General features: G+C 34.1%; 1 protein-coding gene across 2 annotated transcripts in view; it reads right to left on the bottom strand.

Moving 5' to 3' along the window:
* Positions 1 to 333: 333 nt before the first annotated feature.
* Positions 334 to 23,499, bottom strand: part of LOC112049370 (eukaryotic peptide chain release factor subunit 1) — a 32,106-nt gene continuing 8,940 nt past the window's right edge. The window contains exons 5-9 of one of the 2 annotated variants that reach the window (XM_024087227.2): positions 21,752 to 21,907; positions 20,439 to 20,539; positions 20,033 to 20,126; positions 18,643 to 18,790; positions 334 to 4,214 (exon numbers count right to left, since the gene is read on the bottom strand). In XM_024087227.2, the coding sequence (XP_023942995.1) occupies positions 4,129 to 4,214; positions 18,643 to 18,790; positions 20,033 to 20,126; positions 20,439 to 20,539; positions 21,752 to 21,907 (585 nt within the window). In that variant the 3' untranslated portion in view covers positions 334 to 4,128. Of the gene's footprint in view, positions 4,215 to 13,437; positions 13,764 to 18,642; positions 18,791 to 20,032; positions 20,127 to 20,438; positions 20,540 to 21,751; positions 21,908 to 23,499 lie in introns of those variants that run through there. The other variant, XM_024087229.2, reaches the window with a different exon arrangement.

Raw genomic sequence — 23,499 nt, 5'->3', positions numbered from 1 at the left:
GCGCAGCGGAGAAACGGACTAATACAGATTGGAGTTGCGTACTGTCTTCTCACCGGAGCGGAGCGAGGTTGCAGACTATGTTAAATAAATAAAATATGTTAAATTTAGTTTATTGAACCCCACTAGTTAGCTTGCAAGTCCCTAGCCACTTAAGAGGAGCGGAGATTTTGTGCAATCCTATTGGTTAATATTTCTCTGTTTCTCAGCTCCGCTGCCACGCTCCGCTTCGGTGGATTGGCAGCCTTATGAACATTTTCGATAATTTCACTGCCACAACGTAACGATAACTTGTATACTTTATCAGAATTAAACAAGGTTAAATAAATACTCATATAATTATAATACATATTTATTGCATAAACGCGTACTAACAAATCGTAGACCAGCTCTTGACATAACGAAACCTCAGTACCCAATGCTGCAAGACAGAAAAATCCTTTATAATTAAGCATGCTATAAATACATGTTACATTTCCCTCACAATTAAAACAATTTATAGCTTTATAAGGCACTTACAGTCTAAGAGACAGAGGAAATGATAGTGGAGCACTTTAATTTAACTTATTTAAACATATCAACAATGACAAAGATTAATAATATTGTTTTATTTGTTTTTTTTTTAAGAAATAATATTAACCATATTTTTAATTATGACCAATATTCCCTTTCCCTTCCAATTAGTCGGGAAAGACTGTATTAGGAGTGGGTAAGACAATAGACCAACGGCGGGGATTGAACCACCACCCCTTCGTGATGAGTCCGACCGCTTTTACCATTGAGCTATTGAGGCTCTAATATTGCAAAAATAAGTTGCTTTTCAAAACTCTTTCCTATAATCTATAGCCTACAGTTCAGTTTGGTCCCAGCAAAATAACTTACTTAATACTTCAATATGAGTACTTAATACCGACCTTAAAATGGCACCTTTGGCCACGCGCCTGTTTCTTTATAGTTTACACTGAACAAAAATAATTTATTTAATCCTCAGACTTAATTATTTACAATTAAAAGAATTTATTTAAACGATGTGCTAGGAGGTAGCACTTTGAACAAGTACATCCACATAATTTTCCACTATCTCTTGGACTAATTTACGAAGGATTCAATTTAACTAACTAATATAAGTGATACGTAAAATTCCAACGTTATCCTAAAAACGACTGTATACAGTTTTTTATACAAAATAATTATCGGTGATTATTGTTCTTATCTGAAATTAATTAAGGCACAAGTTTCATTTCGAAATTTTACATGCATTTTGGTTTTTATTACATAAGTTTGCACCAGTGTGGTCAGTCGCAAAAAATAGTATTGCTAATTGGCAATGTCTTTTTTCGAAAATATACAAGCGACCACCTTTAAGCATAGACGTTATAAAAAGTCCAGACACCGTCTCCTAAACTAAAAAGTGACGCACCACAGTTCTGCTAGTTCCCATAATATACGTACATACCTACACGCACACGGATTCACATATTATGAAGACAGACCACCATTAATTTCCTATATCTGGCTCCATTATGGTGCGTCAGTTACTTGACAGCATGATACCGCCTGCCTATTTTATAGATACTCTGCGCCATTATGATGCGTCAGTTATTTGACAGCAAGATACCGTCTACCTATTTTATAGATACTCGGCGTCATAATGGTGCGTCAGTTATTTGACAGGGAGATACCGTCTGCCTATTTTATAGATACTCGGCGCCATTATGGTGCGTCAGTTATTTGACAGCTAGATACCGCCTGCCTGTATTATAGATACTCGGCGCCATTATGGTGCGTCAGTTAATTGACAGCGAGATACAGTCTGCCTATTTTATAGATACTCGGCGCCATTATGGTATATCAACTCAGACTAATAAGATAAAGACCTGCCTCATAAGACATTATTTTTCTGTCAAAGTATATGATCAACGATCTTATGCGATTATAAACACTGTCTGTATAGAATCGATGTTTCATAGTTTACAAACGTGTCCGTCGGTTAAAAACCTCCGTAAAAATACCTTTTTGTGTAGTTAAATGGTGTAAAAAACGAACAAAAACTGCTAGTTTAGTATAAGATATGAATTAAATCTAAGCTCGTTTTCCCTAGAAAATAGCAGAAAAATTTGTTCGTGAATTTCGGTGCGATACTAGTCCTTATGTATTTAGTCTGAGTATATCAATTATTTGACAGCGAGATACCGTCTGCCTATTTTATAGATACTCGGCGCCATTATGGTGCGTCAGTTGTTTGACAGGGAGATACCGTCTGCCTAATTTATTGGTCATGTGTATAAGGATAATTTTTTCGCCTCATTTTATTTTACTTTATTTTACGTGTCATTTATTGCCGGTACACATTTTTACACACCCACACACACTCACATACATAATTTTATTGATATATTATTGCAATTATTAAAAAAATGCAAATATATTGGAAATCTCCACGAACGTCAAGTCAAGTGTTGCCAATGATATGAATATGCTGAGAAAATGCTATTTTTTAAAGTTTGGCAACCCTAGATTTTATGAACGTTCGAATTTTGAATGTATAAGTTATTTATTCATTCAAACATTGTGACTCCATACGGGGTATTAAAAAAATAATAAATAATAATTATATTAAAACATTAATCAGTGATATATCGAATATTGACATATAGTATTGCATATTAGTTTCAAAAATAAAATTGTTCAATGAAATAACCAATCGTTTCATAGAGTTTAATGAAATTAATATTACTCGCAGCTCCATTGGGCCATATATAAATATCAATGGAATCAAGTTTCGTTTCATGGCTTTTTGATGAAGTCAACAACCGCTCCATCGAACATTAATGAAATACTTTATTGAATATAAAATCAATCATCAATAAAATCAATATTCGCTCTATCACCATGATGCGTGAAAGACGTTTCTATCAATTACACAATTAATATTTATGTTATAGGTGTGTATATTCAATATTCAATCTACAATTTCACCTACAGGAAGACTTTTTTTACATTTTGCGAATTTAATGAAATACGTATTTTTTATTTACTCAAAAATACCAATGAATTAAACCCACCCCTCACCCTACTAACGGTGTTTGAAAATAAAAGTGTTCATTATTTTGTAGTTTTGGACTCAGTAATTTAAAAAAAAAATACGTTTCATAATGTGTACAAACTGATAAAACAAAAATTAACAATACAAACCACCCAAATAAATGATTACAATAAAAAAATCTTCCTTGATCGAGCAGATCAGAGGCATTTTACATATAAATGTTATAATAATTCAACTATTAAAAAAATGGTTTCACTCGGCTTAATTTCGAAATGTGTTTGTAGTACATTTGCAACCATAAAAAAATGTTTTGGAAATACATGAAAAATGAAAAATTATGTCTACAAATACTATTACAGTGCAGTTAATTAAACCTGGTTTCGTGTAAATTTAGTAAAATTCCACTGAATAACTTAGTTTCCTTCATCGTTACTTACTCATGTTACAACAACAGACATATAATTAAAACTTTATTCAGTACTTTTTACGAGATTTTGTAAATTAAAATTGCTAAGTTATAAAGTTATAAAAGCCACAATCAAAACACGCAGTACTATCACAAGTTTCTGTCGATTTCTTTTATGTTGTGTATGCGCTTTTATATAACCGACTATTGGTTCTACATTTTATTTCGTGTTCATGTATGAATCAACTTGAAAAAATTAAGAATATCTAACACATCCAATCATTAGTCAAAGCTTTCCCGACTGGTGGTGTTGTAAAATCTCTACAAATAGTCAAACTTGACGTTTTCAAAAGTGCTTGTAAACTAAACCTACATGAAATAAACGAATTATGATTTTTGTTTGATAATGAGCCAATTTAAAAATTATAAAATAAGCCCGAAAATTTAACCAAGAATCTGATAATTATAAAGCAACGAATTCACAACATAGCCCATAAAAATTAAAACTCATGGAGCGGATTTTGATTTCTTCGAGAATTTTAATACTCTGATGGAGCGGACTTTGATTTCTTCTAGGCTTTTAGTACTCTGATGGAGCGGATTTTGATTTCTTCTCCATTTTTAATTTACAATATCTTTATATTGGCATTAGTTAGCGACTGGTGTATGAGCCGTGAGTTTAGTAGTCGTCGATGTCGTACAGGTTGTCGATCTCCTCGTCGTCTAACTGCATCGATTGGAAGTCGACCTTGTAACGGAGAAGACCTGCAATAAAAACAGTTGATGTTTCATTGAGTTCTATAAAATGATATGTATGGAGTATGGAATATGGAGTGTGTATTATTATTTAAATATTATAATTTTGTGGAAAAATAAACATCATACAGATGTTATAAGAAAAAATTCAAATTAATTTAAAATAAACATATATCACAAAAGCAGTATTATATTATGTAAGAATAACACAAGGAAAGTAAAATATTAACATAACGTAACAACTCCTTTTCCACATTATTTTTTTTTTGTGCTTTAACTCTTACACACTATATAACGTTATATAACACTAAAACATAAGAAATGTTTTAGTGTTATATAAGTTTATTGCTAAATAGAAAAAAAGAGAATAAACTGAAAAGGTTAAGGACTAAGTTAAATTTATACTTTTAAATAAATAAAAATGACGTAGAGGATTTGTTATAATTACGTTTTTATAAAACTTTCGGGTCACAGGATCGAAAGTTCACGAAAAAAGGGTATATTTATGATGAAAATGGTTTTACCACAACATTAATTTTAAAATTAAATAAAAAAATACCAACTTGATAAGTACTGGTTGATAGTTTAAATAATAATATTTCAATAGTACAAGTTAAAGTAAAAAAAAATGTTCTACCTACACACGACAAAAAAAAAACAATAAAACAAAACAAACGAAAAAAACTAAAAAAAAGCAAAAATAAAAACATCATGAAAAAGTAGTCAAAATTCATTAAAGTTAATGTATTTTGAAAGTTCTATATTGCCATTCATAAATGAATGAATGAATAAACAATAAAATCAAAACCATATATACCTACATGTAAGCGAAACATTGTGTAGAAGAAAATGAAAATAAAACATACCAAATTCGAGATTTACAAACTTTCAACATTATTACATGAATAACAAAAAAAGCACATGAAAACTGTAAAACTTAAAAGAAATCAAGAATAAGAAGTAACACAAAGGACCATGCAAAAGCAGAAATACTGTTATTTACCTTATATCCAGGATAGGCTTGAGAGAAAATGTAAAATAATACCCTATTCCTTTGGAAAATATAATGTTTGACATTAATTTTGCTATTCTAAGCGAAATACCGACAAATTCAAGTTAACGCAACGCTACCACGAACGAAAATCATGGATTTTCGAAGAGAATAGCAAAACAAATGTAGATATTATTGGTATAAGAGATACAATAGAATTGACGCGGTTGCGTTTGGTTTTTACATTGCTTTTAGAAGTAGGTCTGTAATATGTCCCAAATAAATTTATGGGACACGCTAAACAAAAGCTAGTAAAAGGGGGAAATAAGATAAGCCACAGAGATAATTGCAAACGTTTTTTAAATATATTTCAGAAAAGCATACATTTTCAATCCATTATTTATGTACTTACATTCCAAAAAGAAATATTTAAAAATTATTATTTTTTTCTAGTTCGTTTGAAACTTACACGACTAATTTAGGAAAAAGAATATATAGATAAAATCATATCATCAAGTAATATTTTTTTTTGTTTGCATTAAAAAATCTTTAATAATTATAATTGCACTCAAAAGACCAAACGATTCCTAATAACTATAATAAATTATTATTAATTAATATTATTGTGCATAAACTGAAAATTATCAAGATAAATAAAACAGATATTTTCTTTTACAATGCTATACAAAATATGCATGATTCTCACAATAATAATTAATTAATACAGCGGAAAAATATAAAGACGTCAGCAACACTATGGTTTTGAATATATTATGTAATTGTTGTTAAAAACACAGATGTTGATTTATTTATCTTGACAATTCCAGGTACCGCACTATGGTTATCACTAAGGAACACTATATTTAAGTATAAATTTAAATAATTATAATTGTATAATTCATTTTTTCTCCTGGCAACACTTCACACTGATGTATGCTTCTCTTTTAATTTATTATGCGGTTAATAGACCCGTGTTTTTATAACATACGCCTGGAAATATTGACGGTACCACAAACTTAAGAAACATTGATAGAATTCATTTCATTTAATTTTTTAGTAAACTGTATTTTATTTTGATATTACTGCAAAAACACACTAACACATTTTTGGCGTTAAAAATATTTTATAATCATAAAATGTAAGTTACTATATTTTTCAGTGTATATTTGATCTAATAATGATATGCAAAAGGTGGTTTACCCTACATGGATATTGTTATTTATCTCTTTTTTTTTTTGTTTTATGTCTAAAACTTCAAGTTATTTTAATACAATAAATAGATTTTTAGTTATTGGATAGAAGCAGGCGTTACTTTGCGGAAGTTCATCATGATTATATAATGATTTATTTATTTTGCTATCATCCGCGAAAATTCGGCGAACCCATGCGACAACGTCACCCAGGTCCGACAAAATACTCTCTACGTACGTTTCACCCCGAAACCGGAGCATCCTCAGGAGATGTTTAGTTGTTGCATCAGAAAAATATAACATATTAGCGTGTAATCTTTGTTTTGTGAGTTTAAAAATAATTCATTGTCAGTTAGTAAACCAACGCAACTTAAGTTTGTGGTTAACATTAAAACTACGTATAAATACTACAGCTACACTAATACTTACGGCGCTACCACATAGCAGTTATATATTCCGCGAAGTGTGGTAAGGAAGCAAAAATTACTCTATTCAAAGCATATTGCCAAACCTTCTACACCGCGAGCCTGTGGGTTAACTACACACAGAAGTGTATGGACACCCAAAGGGTGCAATATAACAATGGGTTCAGGATGCTGTTGGGGTTGCCCCGGTTTTGCTAAGCGTCAGGTATGTTTGCGCAGGAGCGGACAGACGATTTTTATGCAATAATTAGAAAACGAAAGTCATCCCTCCTAGCAAGACTGCGGGCGAGCTCCAATAGGATCTTGAACATGTTAGCAAGCAAGACTGACTCGCCGATCCTGCAGAAATTTATTTCTGTTTTGGTGCGGTGAGATAGTTTTTTTTTTTTTTTTTTCTTAAATGTGTACCTACTAACACAATTTTTAAGTTTGTAACTAACCAATGGGCCGCCTTTGTAGCCAAAAATAAAGAAATTATTATTGTTATTATTATAATAACACCTTAACATGTTTAACATGTATTTCAATCGCTTAGACATTTATTTATGCCAATTGTATTGAATTGAATTTTTTTCATGTTCACATAACATAGCAACATTATACGCGTATAACTGCTGTGTGGTAACACTGAAAGAACCAAGATACACATTTAGAACATTTGTCATTAATTATTTTATTAAGTTTTTTTATCTAAGGCGTATGAGTTATTGCTTAAACGACACATTTCTGAGGCCCGAAAAATGATTATTATTCATGCTTTTCCAACTCCTAATCTACCAAAAAAAAAACACTTATGTTACAAATAGTACCTGCTTCCCGCCTATTTCGTATGGATACGTTACGCCGCCTAGCGTATAGTAGCGTCATTCCATTTCATACTTTTATGACTTCCGGTTATTATAGTTAAATTTAATTAATTAACAATGATTATCAATCCGAACAGTGTAGAGGTTATTATTAATGATTTATATAAATATAATTATTTATTTTACATAATATAAATTCATCATTGGTTATTTTACTCTTAACAATCGTGACGTCACGTTATGATTTATATTGTATTTAATTTCTCAACTTTGTGTTTCAATATTTTAATATTATTTTACGATTGTTATAAATCTCCTCTAATTAATTAATGTGTTTTAGATAGAATTATAATGTTTGGTTTGTATAAATTATAATAATACTCCGAAACTATTATTAAAACGTACTTTTATTGTTAACATATTCGTGCTACCAACAGTAAACACTAACTTTGCAAATATTATAAAATAGAGGGTTGTTTGGCAGATTCATTCATATACTACCATCAGCGTGTAATATTAACATTATAGCGGAAGCTATGCTGAAATTGTTATCGAATAAATTTGTTTACAGTGAAAATATTATTTTACTTCTCCCACCTTCTGTTACGCTTAATAAAAACAATATTCTCTTTTTTAGGTTAAGCTGTGCATATGCATAAAATTCATTAAATCTTCTTCTTTTGTTTTGCTGACAATTCATGTCTATACATGAAAAAAAAGTTAAATATAGAAAAAAAAATTAAGTTACATCTTGAAGCATTATAGGAAGCCTGGAATTAAAGATATTTCTACCTATTTGAAGTTGGTACTATTTCGTGTATAAATACTAGAACTGTCATCTGTCCGAACTAAAATAATTATAAAGTGTAATTTTTATCCAGCAAGCAACCTCACACCACATTTATGACCTTATATTTTTTTTTGTATACAACGCAAAGTGACAATTAATGTTCAGTTTAAAAACATGAAAAATAATACAAATTTCAAATTAATAGGCCCCAGTGATATGTTTTATATAATTTTAAATTATCACATCAGCATTGTAGTTATTCTAAACTGTGACTAAGACACTGAGTTTTGGATTTAAATTATCTTATTAGTTTGGTCTCTTCAATCTTAATTTGTTACCTAGGAACATGATTGAAAATGGAATGAAACACTCCGTAAACCTTTTCAATTTCCCCTTACAATCCAAATATAATTATCATTAATGTATTTTATTTAAATACATTTTGATTTTATTTTGCTGTTTTTCTAAAATAGACAAACTGAACTATATTAAAGACAAATCCAGATAAGGAAGCATGTCCTAAAATTTGTTATATAACAAACCGACATTATTTCTCACGTTAAATAAATATTATAATACTGGAACATGTAATTGTTTAAAGTCAAAAATTATGTTTTAACACAATGTTTGTAAACATTTGCTATATTTTCACTAATATTAAAAAAAAATAATTTTATCTGCACTCTTGGCATCTATCTGTCCACTTACACGGATATTGCTACGCTACTCTTCCTTCGATAAATTTAATTTCTAATGTGACTCGACCCTAAAACTACATAAAGTCCAAACGCGATGATCCCTGAGCACCTAAAACTAAAAAATAATTACTACGATATTTACGAATATATTTAAACTGCATGTCTACAATTTAAATGCTTGGTATAAAATATTTCTTTACCGAGCATTTAAATCCATATGTATGCAGTTTGAATTAGGCACAAGGACTTTAACGCAAAATGACGCCCTTTTGTACTGTGACATTTGATACGCATTTTTAAACTAAGGTCAAATACGCACTATATTTTACCGAATGACAAAATATCACAGGTATTTCGCCGCGAGGGAAACATCGTATAATACGTGCCAAATAAATCTGTGCACGACTGGCGACGCAATTATATTTCCAGCTTACTCTTTTACCGTCCTAGAGATAGATAAAGATAGACGACAAGATGGCGGCACTTTTGATTAGTTCCGATTTTGACCACGCGCAGGCTTATCTTGCGCGCACTATAGTGCGCACCTGACCTGAGTATTGACTCCGTAAAGTGTGGGCGTCATATATACGATGAAAACCTTTGTTATATTCTACATGGTCTTCACATTTTTCACCTACATATATATTGTACAAGTGATATGTAGAAGAATTATTATCTTTTATTATTGCAATTTTTGTTTGTCTTTGCAGTATTTCTTTTGTCTTCATAAGCATTATTTTTTAAATGCTACATAAAATTATTGCTTCAATTACTCGGATATAACAAGCTACGGCAATGTGAACCCACATGTGAATTTAAAAATAAATTTTAGTTCATCAAACATATTACTTGTACAATAGTCACACAAGTATCAATATTTCCAGGCGCACTACACTATCATAATATAAGGTATATACTGTTGGAACTATCACCATTTCACACGTATAAGCTAACTGACGTATGTTTGAGAGAGACAGGTGGTCTTCCATGAGGTCTGCTTCGTAATAGACTCGCCCAAAACTTGGAGAAAAACAAAAAGGGTGACAAGTTCAATAACAAGTCTTAATTATAGAAATGCATAATGTATTTTAATTTAACTTTTATTTTGATGAGAAGAGGGCATTAGTTTATTTAAAAATAATGAATAATTTATTTATTTTGAAATTGTATGTGATAAACTAACGAATAAATAATCCTCTATGTATTTTTCCATCTGAAATAGGATCATCTTTGAATCAACGTTCAATTTAATTACAAATTAAAAGAAGGGAAAAACAAATTTTCATCCTAAAGATTTTACGTTATTACAATTTTCCAACAAACATACAATAATATTACACAAACCTCATAGTAAGACAACACCAAGTATCTCTTTTATATGCTTAAGTGCTCGAAAGAGGTTACAATCTTAGCTAAAGGCAATATCGGTATAAATGGTGTTCTCGGGTTGAGAGGAACAAAAATTGGGATTTTAAAGTGGAGGGGATTTAAAGAGTTCAATGGGGTTCAGGTAAGGGTTAGAAGGGTAAGGCTACATTCCTGCTATTACTTGAACATTCCTAAATTGAATTACAATTTAATCTATGTGTATTCTGAAATCACATTTTAATATATCATTACATTCCTACCATTTGCAGCTATTTGTTTTATCTAGATGTTTCTAACTCTGTCTATACTAAATGGATAAAGTTTCCATAATTAAATTCCCTTCTAACCCAATAGAAAGTCAAGGCGCTCATAAACGGGCTACTTTATCGGCAATTTGTAGATACAATCTTGTAGTCGACAAGTTATGTTTCATATTATACGACAAATAAATTGGATGAAAAAAATGTAGTGCTAAATACATTAGTAACAGTCATTAAATGTTTTTTGATATCTATTTAAATGTCAAATCATTGATTTATTTTGTAACCATTGTTATTATTTTCTATAATAAGTTAAATTAGAAAATTAAATACTTAAAATATTACTCAAAAAGAAAACTATTTTCGAAGGTCTCCTAAGTATTCTTTTTGGAGCCAAAATTGTAGAGAAGTTCGTATACGTTTATATGCAAAATTCATATTGTCAGGTATTTAATCAATACAATCCAATACAGTCCGTTTATGAACAACCTGAATTATGTTCTAAGTGGAAGGTGCTCGGTGTTCAAATGATGTTAGAGTCAATGGAAAAAGAGAAGCAGAATAAGGTCTGAGAAAGAAAGCTGGGGTTTGTAAGATCGAAAAAGATGTTTTCTTGAGAAGTTAAGGAGACATACGGACGGGTAGAAAAATTCAACCTGAGATTTAATATGTACTTGGGTGAGTACACGTCAAGTCGGGATGAGAACGTGCCTGTTTTCGCATTCCATTCGTATCCCAATAGACCGCAGGACTCCGCTGGGTTTTAGTGGGAATTCCCCATTTTTGGAGATTTTTGGATTTGGAGTCCCACATACCCGACCGTAGAATGCACAGTTCTGAATGTGCACTTTACGTTCGGGATACATTAAACCATTTCCCAACGTTAAAAAGTACATGTCAAGTTATTTCAATGTCTAAATGTTATATTGCTATATAACATTTCGACATAATACAACATATCAAAAACATTTGTTTTTGGATTATTTATACACGTGAAAATATATAACTATGTTTTGTTACATATTTAGTAATTACCGACACAATTTAAAATATCATAATTAAGTATATAAATAATTTATATGTATTAGCCTAATTTTGAGGTCTTCTTTTCTTATTAAGGCCTTTAGAGGCTTAAAAATGACACGACATTATTAAAAATATCATAAATTGACAGGGCCTTAATTTTAAAATACATTTTAGCCCACACTTGGTTACTTGGTTTCCAATGGCCACCTTCAAACCCTTATCAGCCATGACAGCTGACCATTGTAAATTATCACTACAGTCAGGAATCTGGGGAGCATTTTAACATTGAGCCTTTTCCAAGTTTAAGAAATTGAAGAACGCATTGCAAATGGTTATGATGAAAAATTTCAATAGAAAATTCAACACATTTTTACCCCCGCCGGTGCCGCCCCTAGCGGATTTTTTTAAAAAGGCAAATTGATTACTAACAAGTTAATTTTTCGTGAGTAACATCATGTTAATGAGACGCTCAACTCTAATATTTACGAAAATTCTTGATTCTGGTAGCTAGCTGGGTAACAAAAATCTTCCGAGCGTAGGTACGAGATAACGTACCGCGCAATTTGTAGGACAATGTCAAGTTGTATAATTATTAATATTAATTAAACAATACTAAAAAAACAGGTACATTTTATTTTACTGTTGCTTAATTAATAGTTATACAACTTAACAGCCACACTGTCCTAAAAATGCGTGGTAAATTATCTCGTTCATACGCTCAGAATTTTTTATTACCTAGTAACCCTGTTAGCTACCAGAATCAAGAATTTTCGTAAACATAAAAGTTGAGCGTCTCATCAAGATGAAGCTATTCACGGAAAAATAACTTTATAATAATCAATTGTAAAAATGTTTCCCAGATTCCTGGACTAATAATTCCCAAAGCCAAATCGATTTCTTGGTATAGATTGACTATACCATTTTAGTCCCATCAAATTTAGTAAAAAAAGGTGTAAAACTCACAGCCCCATATTCATAAACCTGGATTGAGATTTTAACCTCAATTTTCTTCAAATTAAAGTGGACCTAATCACTACAGTTTAAAGTTCACTTTACTTTAAAGAAGTTTGAGGTTTTAATCCCTGTTTATAAATAAGACAATAAGGTTGTAGAATATAATAGTTAAAACCCGTCCGCATAGTCAGTGTAAAAGATAAAACCATGCAAGCAATATCTTAAATCTATTTTAGACAATATTTTCAAGGTCTATGGTCTATCAGTGGTCGACAACCTTTTATAAATTTTTCATACATTTTTGATTTTTTGTGTGTTTCATTTCGCTTTCCTGGAATCTTTTTGACAATGACTTTGTGATGGCCACACCTTTGTCATTTGAAAGTCACCTATGAAATTTGGTAAAAATGTAGTTTTTATTGAGTAAAAAAAAATTGTTGCGAGTTGAAGTTAACAGTTCTAAAAATTTAGATTATTTTCTCATTACTCAGGAAAGCTGACGTCATAAACGTCATTTGTAAAGGACGTCATAAAGCTTTCCTGAGAGTCACACAAAAACCAGGATTCTATAAAGACGTACCTACCATGCTAACAGCTTGTTTAGCTGTGGATACGATATTAAACTGTTGGGATCTACCCTAGACGTCAAAGTTGACCGTGGAGGATGCCAACCTAAATGCGGCCTCTGAGTTATCGAACTACTGAGGCCTAGAGCTTACTGATCATCTCTCTCGCTTCTACGTGTTAGTTTTTATTTTGACTATAACATTACAAAAAAGATCGGTTTTAATTAGCCGAGCCATCATATATGATAATAAAGCCACAGTGGCAAAGTCTAAATGTCCTACATCACAAAGCCAGAAGTTTATTGCATCCATAGTTTTGTACGCAGTTATTCGTTCACTAACGTTAGTGTACCGAAGGTTGCCGACCACTGGTATAAGTAATTCGTTTGGTTCAAACAGCGCGCTCAATAGTCGTCAAGATCGACGTCGTCCAACGGTTCGTCTAACTGTAGCGATTGGAAGTCCACCTTATAGCGCAATATACCTATATTTACAAGTCCGTTAGAGTATCCAACGGTGTCCGAAGCAGCGGGGAACAAAAGGAAAACATTACAAATTAGTAACAGATATTGTATTTTTGTTTTGGTATGCTGGGAATAATTTTGAAAAATAAATATTGGGAAGTAATTTATAAATTTTTTGCGTATACCGAGTAAATCAATAAAAGGTTATTTTTAATACTATTATGTAAAAATGTTTATAGCCTCTGACATTATTGTATAGCCAATCAAGAAAGGCAAAGCTTAGGAATAGGCGTGCTATAAATTGCTGCATTTAACAATGTCTAATTCACGGCTAAAAGGATCTATGATCTATAGATCATACTTTGTTGTAAAAAAACGAGTGATATAGACTACGCGACTGAAATAAAACTTCTTTAGCTCTCTCTCTGAAAGTCCGTTCGCCTCTTCCGATTACAATTCTCGTAACGCATTCACCAACTTACTCAGGCTTACTCCCCAAGATACCTGGGCGTGCAAAGAACACATTCTAAAAGTGTTGCCATCAACCTGAGGCGGGTGTTCACATATGCCTTTACACTGGCAAACTGTGTGCCTAGTGGGAGTTTTCAATGTTTTCATACTGCGATGCGTTACAACTATTTACTAGTATTGCGTTAACGTAAACGTAAATTGAGCATGACTAAATGTGTAAATGTGCAATGTGTCAATGCAAATATTTTCTATCATAGGGTATATATTTCGTATGCCGGACCTCATACTAAGACGAACTGACGAAACCTATACTATTATAGCTTGGCGACTTCGTTCGTAACAGTCCCGATGATCCGCGCGAGCCGGGGGACGTGTAGCGATGAATGAAAAACCTCATTGATGCACCTCACTTCCCCGCATGCACGATTTCACACCCACGCACACTTGCCTTTAAAGCCTTTGTCAAATGTTATTCTCTCGCGGCTTAGGAACGTATTTCTCGAGAATGAGGATCTTATACCTTACTGTTATCCTAAATGGCGAGGATTTTGAGTTACCGACTATTACCTATAACATTTCGGCAAGATTTTATACTAAAAACTGCATGCATGTTTTTTTCCTTTACAGAAATAATTGAACCATTAAATAAATGTTGTTACTTGTAAAAAGACCATGTATTTATTCCACCCACAGACAGATAAAATATCTATAAGTATTTTTTAAGGTATTTTCTTTCAGTCAGAAAATACCCTAAAATAATGCTCGTTACACACTAAAATTGCATCGATTTTAGGTGTCTTGAAAATATTCTTTGTATTCAATTAATTAATTTCAAGTATATAAAATTATACTATATTTCTTAATGAGTACTGTTTACCAACAAAGAAATTAGAAATGAAAGTAGAAAACGCATGTCAATTCATAACTATTTTAAATTATGTATGGTTTATAAACTGTTATCCTACTTCCTACTATCCTACTAATATTATAAATGCGAAAGTTTGTATGGATGTTTGGATGTTTGTCTCCTCTCTTTTAACGCCGCTACTACTTTGGCAAAAATTTAGAATGGAAATGGATTTTACTCTGGATTAACACATAGGCTACTTTTTACCCCAAAAAAATCCATGGTTTCCCGAGATTTGCGAAAACTGATGATTTTGATGATATGAATGTTTGTTACTCTTTCACGCCTCGACTACTTAACCGAATTGGTTGAAATTTGGTATTGAGATATACCTTAGAGCCTTGTATAGCCTGGATTAACACATAGGCTACTTTTTATCCCGGAAAAATCCATGGTTCCCGAGGGATTTATGAATAACTAAATTCCACGCGGACGAAGTCGCGGGCGTCCGCTAGTATAAAATATATTAACCATATCTAATTGTTCTAAGCTTATTAATCAAATTTATTTTCATTAATTTAAGAACAAGTCAACAACAATAATGGGGATGATGACTAGGTTTGAATATATTGATTTTTATGATACATTCGGGTAAATAGGGTCATTGTTAACTAATTTATACATAAAAAGCAAAGATTGTCTGGATATTTGCAAAATAAATAAGATTATAAAATTTCAAAATCTACTAAAAATATTTTATCGTAATTAGATGAAAATTCATACAGTTTTAGCTTCCTTACATTAAATGTGACATTTTATAATATTTGAACTATAAACATAAACGCAGAAATAACAAAGATATTAGTAATTTTGTTTAAACACCCATACAAATCTTCATTACATTGCCTACGACGTCATTAATTCGTACCACTTTGTATGGGGCGTTTTTCAGGGATCCGCGCCAGCGCCGCAAATCTGACCCTTCAAATCCCTGTAGCTCCGCAAGTAATGATCGCAGATACCCTGTTACTTTTACAAAATTGCTTTACTATTAGCGTACTCTTAATTCATATACAATTTAAAAAACTGTCATCATCCCTATTATTAGGTGTGAAATGACTAGTGATGTATACCCTCATTTTGAATTTATTTGTTGGTAAACAGTACTCATCAAGAAAAGCTGTAGTATATTTATACTGCACAGAAAATGACGATTTTTATTTTTTTTTTGTATCTTATATTATCCATTACAACGTCATATTTACTTTTTACATAATTATTTTCTTCTAAATATCTGTTTATATGTACATACATTCAATCAGTAAGATACCTCAAAAACCATTTTTAAACAGTTTCTTTTAAATTCCTGCATCTAAAATATTGCATGATCCTTCTCCTAAACTACGTCATAGCCTAGTTAGGGGTCATTAGCATGTTTAAGGGGTTCACTACGGTATATGGTCAAAAGGGGTCAGGGGTATTAGCTTGTTTAGAGGCACCTTAGGGGTACCGTACGAGTCAATTTTATTCCCAGCACACCTCTAGCGTAAGTAAACAAAAGCTAGCGTACACTTAATCTATTTAAAAGGTATATTTGTAATTTTTTTACATTTTACACACAAATAGTTGCATCTCCGACCAATTACCTTCTATAGTACTTGGCATTATTCATTAATTATCAGCTGATGGACGTCCACTGCTGGACATAGGCTTCTTGCATGGAATTCTAAGCATAACGGTCTCGATCCACCAGCGTCCAGCGGTTTCCTGCAACCCGCTTGTTATCCTCGGTCCATGGAGGAGTCGAACAACACTGCGCTTTCAGTGCGAGGTCGCCATTCCAGCACCTTAAGACCCCCAACGTCCATCGACTCTTCGAACTATGTGGCCTGTCCATTGCCACTTCAACTTCGCGACTCGCTGAGCTATGTCAGTAACTTTGGTTCGTCTGCGGATCTCCGCATGTCTGATTCGATCACGCAGAGATACTCCTAACATAGCTCGCTCCATCGCCCGCTGCGTGACTTTGAGCCTTGTATAACACTCAAATTCACCAACAAAATTGTCATTGTTTTGAGGGAGATGCGGTAAACTCACACATCGAAAATATTTAATACCAATAAATATATCCTATGTGTATTACTACACACTACTACACACAACTATAAAATTTTAATTGAAATGCACACATGTGTAATTTCAACACAATGAAACATTGATTCTATAGATGCAGTTTGTGTGAACACGTTAGATCATGATCATATACTTTTGACAGAGGGGTAACCTGTAGCGAGGCAGGTCCTATACAAGGTAATTAGTCTGACAGTCGCACAGATACAAGAAGAGTCTTTTTTTTTACATGACCAATATCCCTCCAATTAGTGCCTCAGTAGAGCCTCAATAGCTCAACGGTAAGAGCGGTCGGAGTCATCACCGAGGGGTGGTGGTTCGATCCCCGCCCGTTGGTCTATTGTCGTACCCACTCCTAGCACAGTCTTTCCCGACTAGTTGGAGGGTAATGGAAATATTGGTCATATTTAAATTTAAAAGATGTGGCAAATATTCTTTTTTTAAAAAAAAAAAAAAAATTGGTAGGAAAGTATCTTAGGAGTGGGTATGATTATAGTTCACCGGAGATCGAACCCCGACCTCTCGTTATGAGATCGACCTGCTCACCATCGAGCTATTGAGGTTACAAAACTTAAGTGTACGCTAACTTAAAAGCTATAGAATATAAAATTAAGCACACATAACTTATACAACGCAAAGGAAATATATTTTGTTGTATTACACCAATTATTATGTTACATTTTTACCTAAATAAATATTTTTACAATACAACGAGATCACGATAAGAAAATCGCGAGAAAAGCTGAAGGTAAAAGCTAGTATATAGCATTTTTTATTTTCATTTTTATTCCGTACTGCAAAAGTAAGTTGCTCTAGAACTATCCGATTTACAGTAGAATTCATATACGTTGTAGGGGCACCCCCAGGGGATCATTCATCCGCGCTAAGTGTCACATTCTCAAAGAAATTGCGGTCAAATTCGACACTCAGCGGCTGGATGATCCCCTGGGGGTGATCCCCCCTACAACGTATATGAATTCCACTGTTATAGATCTTCTAGCCCTAGACTACAATCTCACCTGATGGTAAGTGATGATGCAATCTGAGATTGAAGCGAGCTAACTTGTTAGGAGGAGGATGAAAATCCACACCCCTTTCGGTTTCTACACGACATCGTACCAGAACGGTAAATCGCTTGGCGGTGCGTCTTTGCCGGTAGGGTGGTAACTAGCCACGGCCGAAGCCTTCCACCCAAGTAACCCATAAAGATTCCAAGTAACACAACAAGAAATGTGGACGGCTCGAACGCCACGAGTACACTAAAGCCGACCGCACGACGGACGCCTTATATCGCAAATCGTTCCCGCCAACTGATCGCTATCCCTCTCTAACTCCCCACTCTTTGCGAAACAAGCCGCGCCACCCAGCGTCGGCACGAGCCAACAACCAATCGAGCGGCGTCATATCCGTTACCCACACAGTAATTGATAAGCAAAGGTCGTTGAACTCACCGCCGATGCCGCCGAAGCCGCGCACGAACTGGCTCCCCTCCTGGCTCTTGTCGGTGATGATCTCCAGCGTGGCGCCGAACGACTTGTAGTTGTTGGCGAGCCACTCCAGCAGCGGCTGGCACTCCACCAGCTCCAGCTCCACGCCCGTCTGCGGGGGAGGCAGGGGGGTGTTAGCTTAGTTAGTGGGACCAGTCATTGTCATCCCATATCTGGACTCACTGCTGAGCTCTAGTCTTTTCTCAGCACGAGAGGGGTTAAGCCAATAGTCCACCACGCTGGCCCAATACGGATTGGCAGACTTTTGAGATGGGAGAGAATTAAGAAAATTCTCTGGTACTCACGTTTCCTCACGATGATATTTAAATTTATAAATAAAGATTTTGGTTTATATTTTTAGTTCTATGACAAAAGTTAAAACCAAAATTGTAGAGAATAATTTAAAGAACATGTCTCAATTTTGTATAGAGGCCTTTATTCAGAGTGTCAATTAAGCAGAACAAATTATTTTTATCTTAACCCGCATTTTTTAAATTAATTAAATAAAATGTATTTTTTTCATTAGCTGGCAACATTAATTATGAAATTTTATCATGGCAACTTGCTCGTAACTCGCACACTGACAGAGTGTCAGTGATCTTCGCATAGTAGCGTTCGTTTATGGCGCTTTTAAAACAATTTAAGGATTTTTTTTATTTAATGTATCTCTGTCTACGATTTAATGTTTCTTTTTAACTTGTGTCTTATTGTCATTAGACAATATTACATGACATTGACAGCTTACACCGAATATGAATTCAATTCAAGGTGTTTTATTGGCTATTTAGAACACTTTTACTGTATTGTCTATGTTTAATTTATAGACAAAAAAATATTTATCTAATTAATGCGGGTTCCAAAAATTCTGAAAATTATTTTCTCAACAGCAATTTGTATCTTCTATCTGTAAAAAATTACTATAAACCTGTTTAAAAATTATAAATAACAAAGGCCCATTTTGGGACATGTCCTTTCGTACAAAAAAATATACTTTGCACTATAGCAAAGAAATGATTTCCACTTACATCATTATCAACCCATATTTGGCTCACTGCTGAGCTCAAGTCTCTTTTCAGAATGAGATGGGTTAGGCCAATAGTCCACCACATTGGCCCAATGCGGATTGGCAGACTTCACACACGCAGAGAATTAAGAAAATTCTCAGGTTTCCTCACGACGTTTTCCTTTACCGCTTGAGACACGTGATATATAATTTCTTAAAATGCACACAACTGAAAAGTTGGAGATGCATGCCCCGGACCGGATTCGAACCCACACCCTCCAGAATCGGAGGCAGAGGTCATATCCACTGGGCTATCACGGCTCTTCAACTTACAAGAGAGGCAGAACTTACATCTTTGTCGGTGAAGTGTGACTTGTCCTTCTCCTGTTCTGGCGTCAGGTGAAGGATGGTCTCTTGGTTGGTCGCGTGGGACTTCAGCACGTATCTGAAAATATACGTATTTCTATATGAAACCCAAAGTTTTGACTCTACTTTTTCTTCCCTTTCTCATAAACTGTTAGAGCGGGGGCACACGAGCGGTGCGGCGCCGCAACGTAGTTATGTCGCAGCCATAGAAAAAGACCAAGTGTACGTTTACACGACCGGCAGCTGCTACCTAGACGGGAGCTCTCGTCTCGTCGGCAGCCAACGGGAGTGACGCCTAGACGGGAGCTCTCGTCTCGGCGGCAGCCAACGGGAGTGACGCCGGCGGTCATCGGTAGAGTTGCCGCTCGTGTAAATGAACCCTAAGACTCACCGCTGTATGTCGAGGTTCTCCCAGCAGATGAGCGTCTCCACCGCGCCGAGCTCCAGCGCGCGCAGCGTGTCGTCCACGCCGAAACAGTATTTGCCCGTGTCCTGCGAACATTTGTTCATCATCACCACATAATGACTACAACTACATTCATCATCACCACATAATGACTACAACTACATTCATCATCACCACATAATGACTACAACTACATTCATCATCACCACATAATGACTACAACTACATTCATCATCACCACATAATGACTACAACTACATTCATCATCACCACATAATGACTACAACTACATTCATCACCACATAACAATAACAAATACATTCATTATCACCACATAATGACTACAACTACATTAATCATCTCCACATAATGATTACAACTACATTCATTATCACCACATAATGACTACAACTACATTCATCACCACATAACAATAACAAATACATTCATTATCACCACATAATGACTACAACTACATTAATCATCTCCACATAATGATTACAACTACATTCATCATCACCACATAATGACTACAACTACATTCATCACCACATAACAATAACAAATACATTCATTATCACCACATAATGACTACAACTACATTAATCATCTCCACATAATGACTACAAATATATTTAACATCACCACATAATGACTACAAATGCATTCATCATCACCACATAATGACTACAAATATATTTAACATCACCCATATCTTGACTACATCTACATTCATCATCATCACCACAATAATGACTACAAATATATTTAACATCACCTCCAAATTGAGTACTACTACATTCATCATCATCACATAATGACTAAACATACATTCATCATCATCACCACATAATGACTGCAAATATATTCATATTAAAAATACATTATCGCCAAATAATGACTACAAAACATTACCATCAGCACATAGTGACTACAAATTATTTCATCACCAGTACATAAGAACATATATTAGAATATAAGAGTCCACAGACAACCAGACAGGTAATCACTTTGCTGGACCAGCAGATTTGCCAGAAACTGGACACAGGACAAAGGTGTTCATATGTGTATTGTGAACACCTTTGTCTCTATCATTTTCATTTCAAAGATTCAAAGATATTATAAGCTTGACTAATAGACAAAATATTGTCCAATCGCAAAGGAGTTGTCCCAATGAAAAAGATAGCACTACATCCGGTTGTGCTACTATTGGTTGAAATTAGTCATTTTTGTTGTTGGTAGCATATTAACACTGCAGGGCTTACAAAGGAGATTCAAACAAAAGAGATCCAACGCACCTGTGAGATCTCATCAAAGTACCGTCCAATGAGCTTCTTCTCCTGTATAAACTTCACGTTCTGCAGCGACTCCGCCGCCAGCTCGATCGCTTGGTTGAACCCGTTCTCACCACCGTACGACACGTCCACCAACTTGATGATCTTCGATTGCAGACGCTGGAACAACACGAAGGTTATATATCATCATTTACAACCCATATTTGGCACACTGTTGAGCACGAGAGGGGATCAGAATGAGAGGGGATAGCCATAGTCCACCAAGCTGGCCCAATGCGGATTGACAGACTTTACACATGTAAAGAATTAAGAAAATTTTCAGGTATGCCTGTTTCCTCATGAAGATTTACTTTCACATTTGAGAGACGTGATATACCGCAACGGTAGGAGCAGTCGAACTCATCATTGAGAGGTGGTGGTTCGATCCCCGCCCCATTGGTCTATTCGTACTCACTCCTAACACAGTCTTTCCCGATTAGTTGGAGGGGAATGAGAATGTTGCTCATATTAAAAATAATGGCAAAAATTCTTTTTTTTTTTAATATATAAGAAGGCTTTATTTATGTTTAGAATGCCCAGAACACAGATTTTACTGAGCGTTACTTGGTTAACTCGAGAACAGCTTGATTAAAATTTCTTCATGTTTCTTTTGTCAAAAACAACGGATTTTGTTTTTTTTTTATTAATAAAAACAAAGAAACCCTCGCTGAGTTTATTTTGGGCTCTTCTCGGAGCAAGGCGCATATGGAACCATCGCAACTTTAGTATTAAGTTTTCGAATTTACTTATCACCAACAAGAAGAACAGAACTTTTAAAGGTGATTGTTAACTAGTTAACTGTTAGGATTCGTTTGGAGATTTTGTGTTGTATTTCGATGTCCCTACAAAAAGGCCATGTCCATTGTCCAACTGCATCCATTAACTGATTACATACATAATCTAAAAGTAATTACAACAAACAGAAGTGGTTTTTTTTTGGTGTGTTATTAGATAGTGTTAGACTATTCTATGGCATTCTATAGAGGTATATATGCAATACCTGTTCGGGATCGTACATTTCACACAGACACAGCTCGGCCCTGAAGTGCGCCAGCTAGAAACGAGGACGCACTGCGTTATTGCGCAAGTGTAAAGTGCAGTGCACATGTGCAATGCTTGGGTTGAGAGAATTCCATTTAATATCTTGGTAGATGAAAAAATGGCTTTTATGAATTTTTACTACTGAATATTTTCATCCTATTTGTTGTTGTTTTATAGTGTTTATTTAGAAAAAAATAAAATTAAGAAAAATAAAATAATAAGTCCAACTAAAAAATTTGAAAACTGAAATCGCTTTATAGCAAGATGAGTAAGTTATTATACATACTTATACACTGGGCGAGCTTGCGGAACCTGCAAGGATAAGGTAAGGCCAGTCACAATGGGCAGACTGACCGACATGCTTGAGATTCTTCGGCAAAATTTCTTTTACCCAAAAATCTAGCTCAGTCTTGAAATGTGTGGACTCCGCGAGGATGAGGCCAGCCACATTGGGCAGATTGACCACCGCGCCCGAGCTTGTTGGGCAAAATTTATTTTGCCCAAAAAAACTTGCATTATGTACCAGAAATAGAAACACTTACCGGATCAAACATGCCAGACTAGGAGAGCTGTCTTAAAAAAAACCCTGTGAGGACAAGGCCGGCCACATTGGACAGATTAACCACTGCGCTCATTTTGTTAAGCAAAATTTCTTTTACCCAAAAATATTA

The sequence above is a fragment of the Bicyclus anynana genome, chromosome 26, assembly GCF_947172395.1.
Source record: "Bicyclus anynana chromosome 26, ilBicAnyn1.1, whole genome shotgun sequence".
Classification (NCBI taxonomy): domain Eukaryota; kingdom Metazoa; phylum Arthropoda; class Insecta; order Lepidoptera; family Nymphalidae; genus Bicyclus; species Bicyclus anynana.
Note: the sequence above shows the minus strand (reverse complement) of the source record. Positions and strands in the feature narration are given on the sequence as shown.